Source organism: Sarcophilus harrisii, chromosome 1 (assembly GCF_902635505.1).
Source record: "Sarcophilus harrisii chromosome 1, mSarHar1.11, whole genome shotgun sequence".
Lineage (NCBI taxonomy): Eukaryota > Metazoa > Chordata > Mammalia > Dasyuromorphia > Dasyuridae > Sarcophilus > Sarcophilus harrisii.
The window spans coordinates 669,630,001-669,649,104 of record NC_045426.1 but is presented as its reverse complement, the minus strand read 5'-3'; the positions used below and the strand labels follow the sequence as shown (position 1 = coordinate 669,649,104).

The 19,104-nt window shown below is 44.9% G+C and overlaps 1 protein-coding gene across 1 annotated transcript; it reads left to right on the top strand.

Moving 5' to 3' along the window:
- Positions 1–774: 774 nt before the first annotated feature.
- On the top strand, positions 775–18,935 carry GNA15 (G protein subunit alpha 15). The gene is made up of 7 exons (XM_031948304.1): positions 775–1,496; positions 10,999–11,183; positions 11,762–11,916; positions 12,721–12,849; positions 14,556–14,691; positions 16,982–17,135; positions 17,903–18,935. The coding sequence occupies exons 1-7, from the start codon at positions 1,352–1,354 to the stop codon at positions 18,127–18,129; spliced, it is 1,131 nt and encodes a 376-aa protein (XP_031804164.1). The 5' UTR covers positions 775–1,351; the 3' UTR covers positions 18,130–18,935.
- Positions 18,936–19,104: the final 169 nt, after the last annotated feature.

Below are 19,104 nucleotides of genomic sequence, written 5' to 3'. Positions count from 1 at the left end.
CATTGTTCCATGATATTGAAAGTCACAGATGGACCCTGTCCTGAAGGCTCTTGTTGTCAAGCCTGTGTGTTGTGACTCAGACCTGGTTTCCTAGCTCTCAGCCCTGGGGAGCTAGTACCCCTAGTTCTACACTGGTTATGTTTCCTAGCAGCTTGGCCTTGGGTTATTTGAGTTTTTCTCTGATTGTGTTCCAGGTAGAAAGCTGCAAAGCTCCACATGAAAGGGCTTGTGTCTGGGGTGTGTCTGAGTAGGGAGGATTCCAAAGGCATCACGAGTGATCAGGTGTGAGCTGCTTCTTGTGGTTGCTGGTTTCTTTATGAATTGAGGACTTGAATCTTGGAATCTGATGAATGAATGAGGGTGTCCAGACAGGGCTGTACTTACTGATCCTGGCTGTGAATATTATCCCTGGGCCTGGGGAGGGAGCTGAGGATGCAGATGGCGCAGGAAATTGAAATCTCTGAATTGGATGAAGTCCCCTTCCTCCCGCCTGTCATGGAAGCCAGAAAGTATTTATTGGAGAAAAAGGCGTCGGATGGAAAGGAGTTAGGAGCTCCTAACTGGGAGGACCTCATACCTCTTCTTCTCCCCTTTCTTCAGAGATGACATCTTGCTTCCCCTCCGGAAATAGTTTGTTCCTTCATTGGGCAGGAGAGGTCTTTGTGTGTTTTTTGAGAGAAAGCATGCATGGTGGTTGGTGGTTGGGTAGTTGGGCAAGGGGGAAGGCCTGTGGCTAGGAGCCCGAGTGAAAGGAGGAGCCTTTAAGTGAGGGGGGTGCTGAGTCCTGTCTCCTCCCAGCCAGAGGGGCCGGGAAACCCCAGCCAAGGAGGGGTGCGGCACCCTGCGGCACAGGCCAGAGAGCTGAAGCACACCCTGGCTTTGGAATGAGGAAGGAGCTCCCCAAGGAGTGACAGGCCTGTGGTTGAGACCGTCTGAGGGACACCCATCTCCAAGTCTGAGCTTATTCCTCCATGCTGGGAGCGAGAAAGGAGAACCGGCTTCTCACCTCTCTGTGTCTTGCCTGTCAACCTGGTTGGCTGGGTCTGGAATCTGGGGCCATCTTCCTTTTCCTTGTTTTCTTCTTGCCTCCTGCAGTTGAAATATAAGCTAAAGCTTGTTGGAGACCCAAGCAGGAGAGGGCACAGAAAGATCAAATCCCTTCTCTCTTCAACTCCGTCACTTATTCCTGGACCCGGCAGAATCGGAGACTGCACCAGAGAGCTCTGTTGGCCGTTGGGGAGAGTTGGGAAACGTGAGATCTGCCTGCTGGGAGATCTGCTTGGGGGCTCCAGGACGCTCACCATGCTGCCTTAGCCCCAGTGACAGCTCCAAGCGTCCGCGCTCCAAGGTTATGGCCCGTTCCTTCAGCTGGCACTGCTGCCCCTGGTGCCTGACGGAGGACGAGAAGACAGCCTTAAGGATTGACCAAGAAATCAATAAGATCCTCATGGAACAGAAGAAGAGGGACCGAGGGGAGCTGAAGCTGCTGTTGTTGGGTAAGTGGGTCTTACCTGCCCTGGTTCTCCTCTGCCCAGCCTCGCAGGGCACCCACACCAGGGGAGGACCTTCTGGGGGAGAGTCGGAGGCAAGAATTCTCTTGGGCACACAGAGTGTCAGAGGGAGGAGGGACCTTAGAGACCATATATTTATTTTTAGAAGAGCCTAGAGAGAGGTAGGATTTGGCTCCAAATCCTCCCCTCTCCCCATTCCCAGCAAGTATGGTGCTGGCTATGAAATGGGAAAATTGTACTTGAAAGAATCAAGGTGATCCACATGGTGTTATTGATAAGGCCCTGATAATTGCTGGGTTTGTCCTTCTCTCTTATGAAGTTGCCCGATTCCCTTATTTCTGGGAGGTTCAAGGTTTGTTCCCTTCAATGACTGAGGGAGGAGAGAGCCATACGGTGCATTGGGGGCAGAAATAAATGCATTTAGACCTAGGTAGAAATTTAGAGACCATTTTTCAGATGAGGAAACTGAGGTTGGAGCCTTTCTTCAGGTCACACCTTCTAAGGTAGGAAGGAACAGCATGAGGTTCTCAGAGTTCAAATCCCATGAACCGGTAGATCTTGCCCTGAAGGTCCCTGTCACCAACTCATCGGAGCAGGCTGATCCTGTTCCTCAGCATAGCCATGTGTGTCTCTCGTGCTCCCTTCAGGTTTGGGTGACTGCCCCTATTCTACCAACCCCTGTCCTGGGCCAGCTAAGACTTTGTATTCTGGAGGGATTGGGAAGGGTCTCCACTTGGGTCTATATCAGCATGGCTTTTGCTCATTTCTGTGAAGACGTTGGGAGATTTCTCCCATTACTCTTTCTTCAAAGTCCTCTGTACTAAATAGGTTTTCTCTCTTCCCACCTTAGGTTAGAACGTAGGGGTAAGGGGTCAAAAAATGGGGAGGGACAGAATGGCCTTAAAAATACTTGTCTGTGAGGTCAGTGGGAGGTTTTGTCTCCATTCCTTAATTATTAAATGAGTCAGTGGCTCCTATAACTTCCCCCCCTTTTTCTTTCCCTTCCCCCTGTCCCATACTGAGAGCTTCTGCTCCTCTTGCCGCTCATTGGTCCAAAAAGATTCTACTTCTTTGCCTCCTGGAAGGATCTCCCTGGAGTAAGATGCCGGCCAACCTGTCCTAGTTCAAATCTCATGTTTCCCTAGGGACCCAGGATTGGGGGCTGGAGACCTTAGAATCACAGAATATCAAAACAGAACAACGGGCTTGCCCTTCCAGCTCTGACTGTCCATGTTTTTGGGGGTTCCAAGGAAAGGCCTTCCAAGTCTGAGGTTTTGTGTTATTCCTGTTAGGACTTAGGATTTCTTCCCAGGAAACAGGCTTCTAAACACAGTCTTGGGCGACTCTTAGGATTATACATTTTAAATCCTATTTTTTAGATGAATCTTCCTCTTTCCCCATCCAAACCAGAGTCCATGTGGTCACAGAGGAAGCAGGCCCTTCCTGTCTGAGCTCCAAGTGCCTCTTCAGCTTAACAGACATTCCCTAAGGTGTGTTGGGCCCTGCCTAAGCAAAGACAGAGAATGAATAAGATCTGGTCTATAGAGCTCATAGTCTGGAAAGGGGATGAAATAGCGACAATATGATAGATAGCAGAATGGGGAAAAAGCCAGAAGCGTGAATGGGGAAACCAGGCTCCTGAGGTCTGAGAAGAGGGAACAATCATTGTGGACTTGGGGGGTGGGAAATGAGTCAGGAGAATCCGGAGGAAGCAGCACGTGTGGTGGGCCTTGTGGGATTGGGCAGGCAGACATGGTTAGTGCACTTAAGATGGAAAGGCAGAGAGAGGGGAAAGTCTGGGACAGGACATCCAGTTTTAAAAATAAATATATTTTATTTTTCTAGTTATATGTCAAACGAATTTTTTAATATTTGTTTTTAAAATTTTTGAGTTCCAGATTCTCCCCTTTCTCCCTATTTCTCCCCTTTGAGAAGACACATGTGAAGTTATGTCATCGAATTTTGACAGAGCATCAAGACTATGAAAGGGACAGAGGAAATAAACTGGAAATATTGGTTGGAGTTAGGTTGTGAAAGGTTTTGAGTGCCAGAGTGAGGAGTTTGGATTTTCTTCTGGGGTTCAAAGATAGTTTTTGAACAGGAAAGAAATATCAGACATAGACTTTGGGGGGAAATGTGAAGGAAAAGTGAACAAGAGTTACAGTAGTAGAAGACTGGAGATAGAAGATATTATATTACATTATATCATAATATATATATATATATATATATATATATATATATATATTAGTTCAGACAAAAAGGATGAAGGACATGGTCTTTGAGCATGTAGCACAGGATGTCAGAACCAGAAAAAATCTTCAGATTTGGGCTGGAAAGAAGAGAGGAAATACATGGCTGATGGGTTAATAATTAAGTACCCACAATTCTGGGTACTCAAAACTAGTTAATACTTTGTACATTTGCTACGGCAATGAAAGAAATGGCAGGGTTTGGCCCAAAGAAGAGAAGACCAAGGGAGAACGTGCGAGTTGGCTGTTCCTTGAAAGGAGATCTGACTCATTCTGTTCAGCCCCAGAGAGCAACACTACCAACAAATCTGCAGAAAGGCAGATTTTTGCTCCGTGTAGGCAAAAATTTCTTACTAACCAGAGCTGTCTCAGAGCAGAAAGGGCTGCCCCAAGAGGCGACGAGTTTCCCATTGCTGGACTTTTCCAGTAAAAGAGAACAACTTCTGGGATTAGGTTGAATGAAACATTCCCAGAAGGCCCCTGGGATCCTATGATCTAATCCAACCTTAGGACAGAGAGTGTTGGAGCAGGAAGAAGCTTATATTCAATGTATGACTCAGGGATCCCCATCACTGCCTGGCTCTCCTGCTTCCTGCCTTCTCCTCTGAGCTCCCTCTCTGCCTCCACCCATTTCCTCATTTTGGGCTGCAACTTTTCCCTTTCTCCCGGCTCATCCACCTCTTCCCCTTTCACTCTCCTTCCAGTGGGGGACCCTGAGGAAAAGTCAGAGGCAATGAGGGTCTTTTCTGTTACTGCCGGATTAACACTCTCCCCACCCTAACTTAAGGTGGGTAATCCCACCCCCTGTTCCCAAATACCAGGGTGATTTCAGGTATGAACCCTCAGAATCCGTGAAATAGGGAGAATTTGCCCAGTCTAATGGAAGTTGAAAGTCAATGAGATCATACCCAAGGAGGCTTTGAAGAGATGTAGGTGATGAGTCACACTCATAGGATGGAAGAATCTGCAGAAAACCTAAAAACCAGAGTGCTTTTTTTTTTTATAACACACTCTCTGGGTTGCATATATAATATGCTTACTATGAATTTATATATTATACTATGTGTTATAAACTTGAGAATTGGCAAAGCATAAGGGATATCTCTCTGTCTCTCTACCTGCTTCTATCTTTCTCTGTCTCTTTGCCTCTCTCTTTCTGTATCTGTCTCTCTGTCTTTCTGTCTCTCTGACTCTGTGTCTGTCTCTCTGTGTCTATCTGTCGTCTGTCTGTTTGTCTCTCTCTCAGAAAACATAGAATGAATAGTCCTAGATGAACTATGATATTGGAGTATTTTACCATTTTCTTCTCAAACTCATTTTACAGATGAGGAAACTGAGGCAAATGGGGAAAAGTGATTTTCCCAGGGTCACAGAGCTAGTGAGTGTCTGATTTGAACTCAGGAGTTTTAATTTTTCTAACTCCAGGTCAGATACTCAATGCACTGAGACATCACAAAGCAACTATGCTAAGAGCCATGGATGTACCAGTACAAAAACCTAAACAGACCCTGTCTTCCAAGAGCTTATATTTTAAAGGAAAAAGGAATAACTCAATGTGTTTGCAGATAGACATAACATAAAGGGAGAATAATTTGCAGAGGAAGGGGGCACTAATACCTGTGGGTTTGGCTGTTAGTCCATCCTTTGACTATTCTCCATTTAGTAACGGTCTTTCTAAAATGTGGCCCCTTGAACTAACTGAAGGCAGAGCTCAGGATGTGGTTAGCTCAGTCTTGGAATCCACTTTCCTAACTCTATGTAGCTGGTGATGACTTTAGATCTTTGGGTTGCCCCACCAGACTGCTAAGATATCCTTAGATCAAGGATTTTGTTTCATTTTATTTTATTTATTTTTTATTATAGCTTTTTATTTATAAGACATATGCATGGGCAATTTTTCAACATTGACCCTTGCAAAAGCTTCTGTTCCAACTTTTCCCCTCCTTCCCCCCACCCTCCCCTAAATAGTAGGTAATCCCATACATTAAATATGTTAAAGTATATGTTAAATACAATATATGTATACAGGTTCATATAGTTATTTTGCTGCACAAGAAAAAATGAATTTAGAAATAAGGTAAAAATAACCTGAGAAGGAAATAAAAAATGCAAGTGGACAAAAACAGAGGGAGTGGAAATGCTATGTTGTGGTTCATACTCATTTCCCAGAGTTCTTTCGCTGGGTGTAGCTGGTTCTCTTCATTATTGAACAAATGGAACTGATTCATCTCATTGTTGAAGAGAGTCACGTCCATCAAAATTGTAGATCAAGGATTTTAAAGCTTCTTCTTGTCTGGTAGACCCCTTTGGAAGTCTATTGAAATCTGTGGATCCCTTTTAAGACCAATAGTACTTTAGTAAAATGAATAAAATAAAATGTTATACAAATATTTTAATTTTTCTAAAATGCTAAAATAAAGATAGAATTACTTTACTAAAATAGCATTTTAGTCAAATGTATCAAAAATGGGCAGCTAGATGGTGCTGTGGATAGAACACAGGCCGTGGACTCAGGAGGACCTGAATTCAAATTTGACTTTGAACATTTAACATGTACTAGCTGTGTGACCCCGGACAGGTCACTTAACCTCAATTGTCTTGCAAACAATAACAACAACAACAACAGGAAAAAGATGTGTAAAAAATTCACTATAAAGAATGGCAGTTATATTTAAAGAGACATCATTTTTTTTTCCTATTCAAGTTCATGACTTCCTGAAATCAATTCCATAAAGACCCCAGGGGAGGAATCTCTGTCCCAGGTCTTTCCAGAGAGATTAGTAGCTAACCATGATTTCTCCATGTGTATTGATTATATAAAGTTCAAAAGTTTTATACAAATAAATTAAATGAAGTAAAAATTGGAAGGAAAACTGGTAAGAAGGAAAAAATCTTTACAATCAGTTCCTTTGAGAAAACATCTAATTACATATATGTCTCTCTCTCTCTCTGTCTCTCTCTTTCTCTGTTTCCTTTTCTCTCTGTTTTTTTCCTCTTCCTCTTAATCTCTATTTCTCTCTCATATATATAAATTTTTTGTTATTCAGTTGATATTGGTTTTGTCCAACTCTTCGTGACCCCATTTGGGGTTTTCTTGGCACAGATCCTGCAGTGTTTGCCATTACCTTCTTCAGTTCATTTATAGATGAGAAGACTGAGGCAAATGGGTAAATGACTTGCCCAGAATGGCACAGTTAGTGTCTGAGGTCAGATTTGAACTCAGGAAGATGATATACTCAAAACTGTCTAGTTTATCCTGAGTGATTTTCTCTACCAACTAATCATGAACTTTTCATTTACAGAACTGAATTTCTTTGTCATGTAACCTATTAGACCTGTTTCATTTAGATCTCATCTTGTGTGCAAGGTGTTATTGCTCTAAAACTAATTTCCACAGACTGCCATACACTTTTCCCATTCATTTTTATTAAATAGCGAGCCCTTTCCCAGAAGCTAAAATCTTTGAGTTTATCAAGCAGTATTCAGCTGTGTTTTCTTTTTTCTCTATGTTGTCAATCTAATTTATTCTACTTATCAATCTCTCTCTTTTTAACCAATACCAGAATATTTTAATGATTATTGCTTTGTAATATGGTTTGATAGTAAAAGGCATAAAATCATCAATCTATTCCCTCCCACTTTTTTCATTATTCTTCTTGAGGCTTTTGACCTTTTTGTTCCTCCATATAAATTTCATTGTTTTTTTAAGCTCTATACATATTCTTTTGGGAGTTTGGTATGGCACTGAATAAATTAATTTAGGTAGTGTTATTTTCATTATATTGATTTGACCTATTGTTGTTTAGCTATGTCTGACTCTATGTGAGCCCATAGACTTTGTCCATGGAGTTTTCTTGGCAAAGGTGCTGAAGTGATTTGTCATTTCTTTCTCCAGTGTGTTCTCATTTACTTATGAGGAACTGAGACAAATAAGGGTTAACTGACTTGTCCAGGGTCACTTAGCTAGTAAAAATCTGAGACTGGATTTGAACTCAGATTTTCCTACTTCAGGCCAGGTGTTTTATCTATTGCACCTTCTATCCGCCTGCCCATTAGCATGACCTTTAGCAATTACTGTTTCTTCAATATTTAGGTCTGTATTTCTATAATATTTATTTTTCTTTATTTTTTCTTCATTCATTCATTCATTTTTATTTTTTTTATTTTATTTTTATTTTTCTGTAATATTTATATTTCTGTATTTTTATACTTGGGTTCACATAGTCACTTGATGAATCCCACTAGTCACATTCCCAATCTAGCTTCTGTAATCATTCTGAATGGAATTTCTCTATCAGCTATTCTTGTCGGGGTTTTGTTGAGGATATATAAGAATGTTTATTGTTCATGTGGATATGTTTTATATCTCATGACTTTCCTGAAGTTATTTCAATTATTTTTTTGTTGACCTCATAGGATTCTCTGAGTATACCATTATTTCCTCTTCAGAAAGTGATAATTTTGTTTTCTTTTTGTCTATGCTTATTCCTCTGATTGCATTTCCAATCCTGTGTTAAACAGTAATGGAAATAATGGGGATCCTTCCCTTACCCTTAATTTTATTGGAAAGGCCTCTTAAACTCTTTTTCATTACATAAAATGCTTACTCTTGGATTTAGATAAATCCTATTTACTGTACTGAGGAAAGGTCCATTTATTCTTATGAGTTCTAGAGTATTTAAAAGAAATGAACGTTGGGTTTTGTCATATAATTACCAATACGATTTGTCAACATTTACTAATATAAGCATTTTTATTCTTTATATTTATAGCATGGTTAATATCATATATATATCTTCTTATTTTGAATCAACCTTCATTCCTGGCATTCCTGGCATAAACCTAACCTCATCATAGTGTATGATAATTTTGTATTTGTTAATTTTAAAAAAATGAACATTAATGCCCATTGGGGGTACTGGTCAATAGTTTTCTTTCTCTTTAATTTAGGTAGGAAGAGCATATTTGTATCATACAAAGAGATTAAAGGTGTCTTCCTTTCTTATAATTATAAACAGTTTATGTTGTATTGAAATTAATTTTTCTTTGAATGATAGAATTCATTTGTGTCCATTGGGTACTGGAGTTTTTTTCTTTTTTCCTTTGAAAGCCTACTTATATCTTGTTCGAATTTTTGGGGATATTGTGTTATATAAGCTAATTATTCCCTTTTTTGTAAGTCTGAGTGTTGTATATTTTTATAAGGATTCACTTAGTGCCCCAAAGTTATCAGTTTTCTTAGGACATAATTGGGCAAGTTAGTCTCTGATAATTTCCTTGATTTCCTCTTTACTTGTTGCAAGTTCTCCTTTTTCATTTTTGATATAAGCAGTTTGGTTTTCTTCTCTCTCTTTTTTTTTTTTAGGTTCTTTTTTTTTTTTTTTAATTTAATAGCCTTTTATTTACAGGATATATGCATGGGTAACTTTACAGCATTAACAATTGCCAAACCTCTTGTTCCAATTTTTCACCTCTTACCTCCCACCCCCTCCCCCAGATGGCAGGATGACCAGTAGATGTTATTTCTTCTCTCTTTAAAAAAAAATATCAGATTAGTTAACTTTTGACCTCTTTTATTAAGTTTTAAAAATAGCTCCCAAATCAGTTTTATTTATTCATACAATGACTTTTTGTTTGCATTTCATCAATCTCTTTAATTGTCTGAATTTCTACTTTTTTATTTAGTTGATTTTAATTTATTATTCAAATTTTTAAAAATCATCACTTTGTTTTTTCTCTTTTTTATTGATTAAAACATTTAGAAATGTGATATTTCCTCTGCCAACTGTTTTAGCTACAGTTCATAAGTTAAAACATGCCTTTCTCCTTATTGTCATTTTTAAATGAAAATTTCTATTATTCTTTGACAAAAGATATTTGTTATTTGACCCACCAATTCTCAAGAATTTTGTTATTTAGTTTTCATTTACTTTTAAAATTCTTTTAAAAATAGCCCTTTAATGTATATCCAGTTCCTTATTTTTTAAAAATAAACAAAGAAAGCGAGATTCAGAATGGGGAAGAACTTTTTTAAGGTATAAAATTGTGAAAAGCTTGGCTAGATAATAGTTCATCTGAAAGTGACTTAGGGGATTCATTTTTATAAACTCAATGAGTTAGTAACTGGCATATCTAGTCTGAAAAGGTATATTGAGGCTGGGTTGTAATGCTCTTTAAGTGCTAAACTGAAGAGTTTATGTTTGACTAGATTATTAGATTTCATGGAATGAGAGAATGACATGATTAGAGCTGGACTTGAGGATCAAATCACTTTGATGGGTTAGTGGAAGATTGATCAGAGAGGTGAGAGAGGCAGAGAGAGGGATGAGGAGGCCATTGCCATAGTCCCTGTTAGAGTTGATGAGACTTGCTGATTTTGTAAAAAGGGGATGAATGGCAAGACTTAGCAATTGATTAGATATGGGTTTGGGATAGGGGATGTGTGAGGTGGGTGCATGTGAGGATGTAGCAATGCGACAATCCCTCTGTGAGGGCACGGCGATGCGACAATCCTTCTTTGAGGACATGGCGATGCGACAATCCCTCTACTCCCCACCAAGTCCTGAATCTGCCATTCTTTAATCTGGAGAATGTTCCCAGGCGAGAAAACAGGTTGATGAAGGACCTTAAATTTATGCCTTGTAATGATGAGATAAGAGAGTTGAGCATTCTTAGGTTGTAGAAAGGAAGACTCAAGAGAGATATGATAACTACTTTCAAGTATCTGAAGGCTATTATATTCTGGAGGAAAGATTAGTTGATTCTGCTTGCTCCTGAAGGCTGGAACTAGGGCTGAAATAGTCAAATTGAAACCCGATCATAAGACTGTTATCAGTAAAGGAAGTGCTCCATTCCCTGAAAGTCTCTGAGCACAGACTGGATGAGCATTTGTTGGATATGTTGAAAAAGGGGTGTTTTTTTTTTTTTTTTCAGATGTGTGGGTTGGTCACTGAGGTCTCATTCTATTTTGAAACGGATTCTGTGAAGGTCACACAGTCATGAGGGCGTCAGGACTGGCACCTAAATGGGAGTCTCATGACTACCCAGGCCTAAGCTCGTTCCACTGAAAAACATGTTTAAGTTTTTAATGTCTTGGAAGGCTCTAATTTTTAAGTAAATCACCAGGAGCCTCTCCACCCTGGGAGGATAGGCTGGGGACATTCTAGGGCCCGAGATGGAGGGCGAGGGGAGAGCTGGTGGGTATTCCTGACCCTCATCTGGTCTCTCACCCACAGGTACTGGGGAGAGTGGGAAAAGCACCTTCATCAAACAGATGCGGATTATTCATGGGGCAGGCTACTCAGAGGAGGACCGCAAGGGCTTCACCTCCCTGGTTTATCAGAACATCTTCACCTCCATGCAGTCAATGATTGAAGCCATGGACACCCTTCACATCCCTTACAGCTGCCCCGAGAACAGGGTGAGCCCAGCAAGAAAGAGCCAAGGGGGGTGAGGGATCAATGGGAAGTGACTGCTCAGCTCTCTCCTCACATCAATCCCCCATACCCAGTCATATGGGCTCCTGGGGAATGAGAGGGTCACAGGCTTAGGGCTGAAAGGAACCGCAGGGAACCTTTTGTTGGACATGTGGGGAGATAGGCTCAGAGAAGACAGATTTGTCCCAGATGGCCCACCTCAGGACTCTTTCTGCTGTTCAGAACTATCTCAGGTATCTTAGTGCAGTGAGTTTGAAGTTAGAGGCGCTCGGGTTTAATGAACAGTTTGCCCTTGATTTTGAGTCTCAATTTTCTCACCTGTAAAAATGGAGAATTGGACTAACTCCCCAAAGTTCCCATTGCATGAATTTGTATTCCTAATCTTCCTAATTATGGGAAGAAGAAGAAGATGACATATCAGGGTAGGCTGGAGGCAAAGGATGAAAGAAATTATTTTGGAAACTCAAGAGCCCACATCTCTCCTCTCTTAGAGGGGCCCGACTTGGGCCGATAGCCCTGATGAGCCTGTGGTCTCTGAAATTCTGACCCCTTTACCTCCCAGCACCACGCTAGTCTGATCATGAGCACAGATGCCTACAAAGTGACGACCTTCGAGAAGCCCCAAGCCCACGCCATTCAGTGTTTGTGGAAAGATGGCGGCATCAGAACCTGCTACGAACGCCGCCGCGAGTTCCATCTGCTGGACTCTGCTGTGTAGTGAGTGTGGGACAGATGCCCAGCTTTGGTGGTCTGGCTGTGGGGAGGATGGTGGTCCCTTGCTAGGCTTGTGGCCGATGGCTGACCTCTGGGAGTCTCTGGGCCACATCCAGGAGAGGGATGCTGGATGGAGCAGCTTGGGGGTGGGGGTCAGGGATCTAGAAATCCAGGGCCATCTCATACTCTGCACATGTGTGTGTGTTTTGTGTGTGTGTGTATGTGTGCTGTCCCACCCCTCTGTGGGAGTCTGCATCAGGGCACATCTTGGGGGGCTTCTCTGCTGTGCATGAGGAGAGAGTGGGTGAGATCTAGGGGAGAGCAAGGATTCTGTTCTGTTCCATGGACTTAGTGCTTCATCAGCCCTCCAGCCTTTTTGGAAAAGTGGGCTGCTGCCTACTCTTCCCAGCAACCACCAGGCTCTTAATATATTCTTAGCACACAACACCCTCACAAATAAACACCCAGGGTGTCTGTCTAAACCACTGTCCCACCGGTAGTCACCCACTCTAGGTCAATAAACTCTCATGTGCCAGACCCTGCGGGAGTCATAGTAAGTGTCTGGCCCCCCTCCAACCCTGACCCTGTGAAGGGTAGATCCCGGAGCCTCAGGGAAGGAAAGCAGGAGTGTAATCCTGGAAAGCTTCCTGATGGAGGCGGCGTTGGGGATGCTGTTTGGTGGCAGGCAGACAGGCAGGCATGGGTCCCTGCTTTGGTGGGTGGGATGGGAGGGAGTGGGGATGGTTGCCCGAGGACCCAGAAGGGGAAGAGGGCAGCCAGGGCTCAGAGCCAGGTCTGGGTTTGCAGTTACCTGTCCAACCTGGAGCGTATCACGGCAGACAGCTACATTCCTACAGCCCAGGACGTCCTGCGGAGCCGAATGCCCACGACCGGCATTAATGAATACTGCTTCTCGGTGCAGAAGACCAATCTGAGGTGAGCTTCCCAAAGCCCTCCCAGGGGCTGCCCTGTGCCTCCCCCAGCTTGGTTCTACTGATCCCTTGCCATGTAGCCTTGAAAAAGATATCTTTTGTCTTTCTGAGCCTCAGTTTTTCCATTTAGAAAATGAATTGGACTAATTGACTAATAGCAACTAGGTAGCTCAGTACAGAAACACTAGACAGTCAGGAAGACCTGAGTTCAAATCCAGATTCAGATACTGGCTGGTGTCCCTGGATAAGTACATTTCTGTCTGTTTCATTTTGTTCTCATCTGTAAAATAGGGATAATAATAGCACATTACCTCCATGGGTGTCATGAGGTAGTACAGAAGTTACAAACCTTAATGTGATATAAATGTTAGCTCTTATTATCATTATTATCTCTAGGGGTCCTTTGAGTTTTAGTACACAGAAGGATAGAGCACATGGACAGAGAAATAGTCATTTTTCTGGGCTAGCAACTGAGGGGCCAGTTTTTTGGGGGGAGATTTTGAGGTGACAGCCAGAAAGTTTAAAGCCTTGATTTGTCCCTCCCCACAATCTGCCCCTCCCCAGTTCTCAGCTTTAACATCAAGCAGAGGAGCCATGGCAAAGGTCTGATGAGGTTCCTGGCAGCGGCTCCATCCTGCCCCCACCCCACCCACTACCACAATAGAGCTGAGGCTACAGGTTTTCTTCCTGTTCTCAGAAATGTGGGTCACTGATAGTGGGGTCTGCGTCATTTTCCCCAAACCCCATGGGTAGGTTTTTCCCCCCAAATGGGCCTTCACTTGTGGGTATCATCCCATGAAACTTTGGGGAAAAGTAGGAGGCCGGAGATCTACCAGAGTTTCCCAAATCTCCGATTCTCTGAAGTCTGTCTGAGGTGGCTCCCCAGGGCTAACAAAATCCAAGGGAATATGGGAAAGCATGCTGTAGAATTAGTTGCTAAAACTAGAAAAACCATAAGATATTGAATGGGAAAGACCTTAGATAACATGAAAGATGGGAGGGTCCTTGGAACATGGAATGTCAGAGCTGGGAGGGCCCTTAGAGCCCAGAGAATCAGGGCTGGGAGGGCCCTTAGAGCCCAGGATGTCAGAACTGGGAGGGCCCTTAGAACCCAGGATGTCAGAGCTGGGAGGGCCCTGAGAACCCAGGATGTCAGAGCTGGGAGGGCCCTTAGAACCCAGGATGTCAGAGCTGGGAGGGCCCTGAGAACCCAGGATGTCAGAGCTGGGAGGGCCCTTAGAACCCAGGATGTCAGAGCTGGGAGGGCCCTTAGAGCCCAGGATGTCAGGGCTGGGAGGGCCCTTAGAGCCCAGGATGTCAGAACTGGGAGGGCCCTTAGAACCCGGGATAGCAGGGCTGGGAGGGCCCTTAGAGCCCAGGATGTCAGGGCTGGGAGGGCCCTTAGAGCCCAGGATGTCAGGGCTGGGAGGGCCCTTAGAGCCCAGGATGTCAGAGCTGGGAGGGCCCTTAGAGCCCGGATGCAAACTGGGAGGGCCCTTAGAACCCAGAGTGGGGTGGGGGGCCCTTGAGCCCAGGATGTCAGGGTAGGGGCCCTTGAACGGAGGTCAGGGCTGGGGACCCTTAAAATTTTTCGATGAACCCTTACCAGAGGGGTGGGGGGCCTTAAGGCCCCCAGGTGGGGCCTGGGGGGCCCCTTGGGAACCCAAAAGTCGGGCTGGGCCCGGGGTTTTTGGCCCTTCCTTCCCAGAGCCTCCGGGGGGCAGACCAGGCTTTCGGGGCTGGGGATTGTGGGGGGGCGGCCAAATCCAAAATGGATCACGTTTCAGAAGCATTGCCCTCTAAAGGCCCCGGAGTAGACCAGTGTCTGGAGGAGAACAACCAGGAGGTCAGTCTGCCAGCAGCCCTGCCGGCTCGGAAGGGGCTTAAATCACCCTGAAGGGCCACCCAGGGGCGGGCGGGGGCCGATCGCCCTGGGCGTTAGGGGCCCCCAGCCCCTTGGAAGAGGGAGATGGGGGGGAAGGCCAGGTGGGAGGGGATGGGGGCGCGGCCGGAGCGGTTGGAGCGGCCGTTCACTTAGAGAGCGAGTCAGGAGGGGGGGACGCTCTGTCAGCCCCAGACACAGGCGTGCAGACGCCCTCGGGCGAGAACCGGAGGCAGCCTCGAGGCCGCCAGCGCTGACCCCTTCTCCATCCCTCCCACCCCCCAGGCTTGGAGGGGCCTCGGGGCCATCCCAGACCTCGGCGAGAGCCCCCTCTGCGCCCCCCCCCCCCCGCAAACGGGCCCCCAGGCAGCCGGCTTTTTGCGTGGCGATGGCACGCCCAGGGTCACACGGCTGGTGTGGGAAAGTCCTCCTAATGTGGATCCGTCATTGGATGTGTCTTAGAGACCGACTGAGGAGCCGAGAGCTCGCCTCCGCCGGCTGGGTGTGTCTCAGTCAGGACTCGAACCCAGGGCTTGTGGGCGCCAAGGCGAGGTCTCCACCCGCTCTGCCCTGCGGGGCGTGATTGAGGTTCTCAGCTGGAGGCTTTCTCTACGGGCCTTGGCTTGTCCCGCCCGTAATTAGATGGTGACAGGCGCTAGGAGCTCCTTATAGCTGAGGAGGAAACCAAAGGCTAGAAAAGTGATGTGGTTTGTTCAGGGTCACCTACCTAGGGATCCATGGAAGCCTAATTGGAACCCAGAGCCCCAAGTACCACACCGAGGTCCCCACACCCATCCTCCCTCCCCCCCTTCCTCTCTCTCTTTCTTTCTTTCTTTCTTTCTCTCTTCTTTCTTTCTTTCTTCCTCTCTTTCTTTCCTTCCTTCTTTCTTCCTTCCTTCCTCTTTCTCTTTTTCTCTTTCTTTCTTTCTTTCTTTCTTTCTTTCTTTCTTTCTTTCTTTCTTTCTTTCTTTCTTTCTTTCTTTCTTCTTTCTTTCTTTCTTTCTTTCTTTCTTTCCTTCTTCCTTCCTCCCTCCCTCCCTCCCTCCCTTTCTCTCTTTTTCTTTCTTTCTTTCTTCCTTTTCCTTCCTTTTTTTCCTTCTTCCTTCCTTCCTTCTTCCTTCCTTCCTTTTCCTTCCTTCCTTCCTTCTTCCTTCCTCTTTCTCCTCTTTCTTTTTCTTTCTTTTTTTTTTTTTTTCTTTCTTTTTTCTTTCTTTTTTATTTTCTGTGGTTCCCATTTCCAATTAAAAATTTTTTCTTATTTTTATTGTTTGTAATTCCTATTTTATTCTAATTTTATAATGTACATAATGGTACAATAGCACAAGCTTATGATTTATAAATAAGTAAATATTATATAAGCATAATATATATTAATTATATAAGTAAGTATAATACGAATATAAATATTATATAAGTGCACATATTGGGGTGCATGGCCCTAATTTTGTTGATGTTAGCAGTATGCAGTCCCACTACCCCACAGTTTGTATATCTGTGCTAAGTCTCCCTCTATAGTTTCACGATGGCATAGAGGGCTCCAGATGGCATGTCTGCAGGGCACAAGGTCTGGAAAGGCTTTGAGTCTGAGCCCACAGACAGGCTCCATGTCACTAAGTTCAGAGAAGCTTATGACTGAATCCAGGTAACCTGTTGGGTAAGAAATGGCTCTGACCTCTGGCAGCCCTTCAAGACCACATCCAAAGGCTTACAGGGGTCTCCATAGGACTTATGTTGGTGAGCCTGGAAGTATAAAACAAATAATCCTGTGCACAGATACGATCAGATGCACACGATGCACAAATGTAGTCCCCCCAGCCCAAGACACACAAGGACTTACTTGTGCAGGAACAGGTACCCTTATTAACCAGCTTGCTCTCTTGCTTTTTTCATCTTTGCTGTGCTCCCGCATACAATTTTATACAAAATGTAAATAAAGGGAAATCTGTTTTGGAGGGAGAAGGGACTAGAAGCTTGGAGGATTAGTTGCTTGCCTGTTGCTAGCAATCTTTAAGTGAAGGCTGGACAGCCACTTGTTAGCTATGTTAGTGGGGCCTTAGATCTTGAGCTAGAAGATACCTTGGAGGATGTTGTAGTCCAACGCCTTTATTTTACAAAGTAGGAAGGCCGATACTCAGAGAAGTGAAAGACCAGGTCAGAGTCTCACAAGTAGTCAGTGACAGCCGGCGGATTCCTGCTCAGGTACTGGTTGGACTGTATGTAATAACCGTTCCCCGGGATGGCTTTCTCTTCCTAGAACCGGATGAAGGAGAGCCTGGCCCTGTTTGGCACTATCCTGGAGCTGCCCTGGTTTAAGAACACTTCCGTCATCCTTTTCCTTAACAAGACAGACATCCTGGAGGAAAAGATTCCTACCTCTCACCTGGCCACCTACTTCCCCAGCTTCCCTGGTGAGAAATCCCTGCTCTCAGCCCCGAGGGCCCTGGCCTTCTCTCCAGGGTCCCTTGTAGCCTTCTATTCTACCCAGAGACCCTTGCCCTATGGCACGCCGACCCTGGCTTCAGGGGTGGCCCTGTTTCATCTATGAGTGGTCCATATTCTTTTCTTAGAGCCTCTGAGCTGGAGGAGCCATTAGGGATAACCAAGCCTACCTTACAGGTGGATGGGGACTAAGGGGCCTAAAATTTCCCTGTAGGAGCAAAATCACTAGAACCCTGGTCTCTGCCCATATATCAGGGCCCTGGACCCCCTCTTCCTGACCAACAAGACAGGTGGGTTTCTCTATAAACATACAATGGACTGTTTGTCTCCTCTAGGGCCTTGGTTTCCTTTTCTAGAAACTAGGAGGATTGGATTTACTCCTTAATTGCCTTGGAGCTATAAAGTCTAAGATTTCCCTCTCCCTCTTTTTCCATAGCTTCTCCTCCTGAGGCACCTGTCAGTCCCCAGCCAGGGAAGCTTGTGTGGTTCCCCACCCCCAGCCCAGAGCACCGTCCTGCCCTCCTCCCGGTTCGCCTCTCTGGCTCTGGTTCCTGATTTGAGGAAACCAGACCCCAGACAGGAAAGGGGTACTTACTGGCCAGACTCCAGCCCCAGATGCTTGGTCCCACTTCCTCTTTTGTTTCTGTACTGGCTTGAGCCTGGCTCACGGAGACCCCAAGACACTCCCCCAGCCACCATATTAGGGTTTCACTATTCCCTTCCTCCTTCTCCCCAGGCCCCAAGCAGGATGTAGAAGCAGCTAAACAGTTCATCTTAGACTTGTACACCGGGATGTACACCGGTTCTGGGGACATCAAAGGCTCCACAAGGAAAAACTCACGCTCAAGGCGTCTTTTCAGCCATTATACCTGTGCCACGGACACCCACAACATCCGCAAGGTCTTCAAGGATGTCCGAGACTCTGTGCTTGCCCGCTACCTGGATGAGATCAATCTGCTCTGACTCTGGCCTCTGTGGGCTAAGAGAGGGGGTCCCAAGGATGGGGACAGCTCCCTTCTCTCCCTGGCTGCTCTTGGCTCCTCTGGTCAACCTCTTGCCTTGTGCTCTCTGGAACTGGTTCTAAGCCAATCATAATTTGTCACCTTGGGGTTCCTAGAAGGGAATGTGGGTGATGGTTTAAATGACCTTAGAATATCAAGACAGGCAAAGAGAGACCTTCAGAGTTAAAAAGACTCTTAGGACTCAGGATGTCAGAGCTGGGAGGGCCCTTAGAACCCAGGAGGTCAGAGCTGGGTAGGCCCTTAGAATCCAGGATGTCAGGGCTGGGAGGGCCCTTTATTACAGGGTATGTCAGAGGTAGGAAGGCCCTTGGAACATAGACTGTCAGAACTGGAAATTTTCTCTTTTTACATATGAGAAAATTGAATCCAAAGAAAGAGATTCAACCATCATTGCACAGCAAATGAGTTGTAGAACCACACTGTTCTACGCCACTCCCCGAGTCAATGTCTATAGCTCTTTAGTAACTTTGGGCCTGAAGGAGGGTGGTCCAACCCTGAAATGGTCTTTGCAGACCTGGTTAGTCCTGGACACCATAGGGGACTTTTCCAGATGTATGCTGTACATCCCATATGGGATATAGTCAGACTAGAGATTGCTAATGGGTAACTGGACTTTTATTCTTGTTTCTAAATTGGGTGATAACCTCCTTTTAAGCCTCTCATTCCTTCTACCCCATTCTCTTCTGTCTATTTATTTGCTGATCTCCTGAAAGTTCCATGGAGAGAAGTTATTAAAAGATATGTATAAATATTGCTGTTGTTTTATTCCCTGGGGTTCCTGCTTTATAGGGTACCATGGGACTCTCATGAAAAAGAGGCTGGGATACAGACTCCACGGTCCTATTGGGCTTCTTCTGGGGCATATTCTCCACTACTGTCTGAGTTCTGAAGGAGGGCCATATCAAAGGGCCTCCTT

Bases quoted from the DNA above. Each gene is read 5' to 3' on its own strand.
- GNA15 (XM_031948304.1), top strand. From the start codon at position 1,352: ATGGCCCGTTCCTTCAGCTGGCACTGCTGCCCCTGGTGCCTGACGGAG. The intron at 1,497-10,998 runs GTAAGTGGGTCT...TCTCACCCACAG, and splicing joins GCTGAAGCTGCTGTTGTTGG to GTACTGGGGAGAGTGGGAAA. The intron at 14,692-16,981 runs GTCAGTCTGCCA...TTCTCTTCCTAG, and splicing joins TGGAGGAGAACAACCAGGAG to AACCGGATGAAGGAGAGCCT.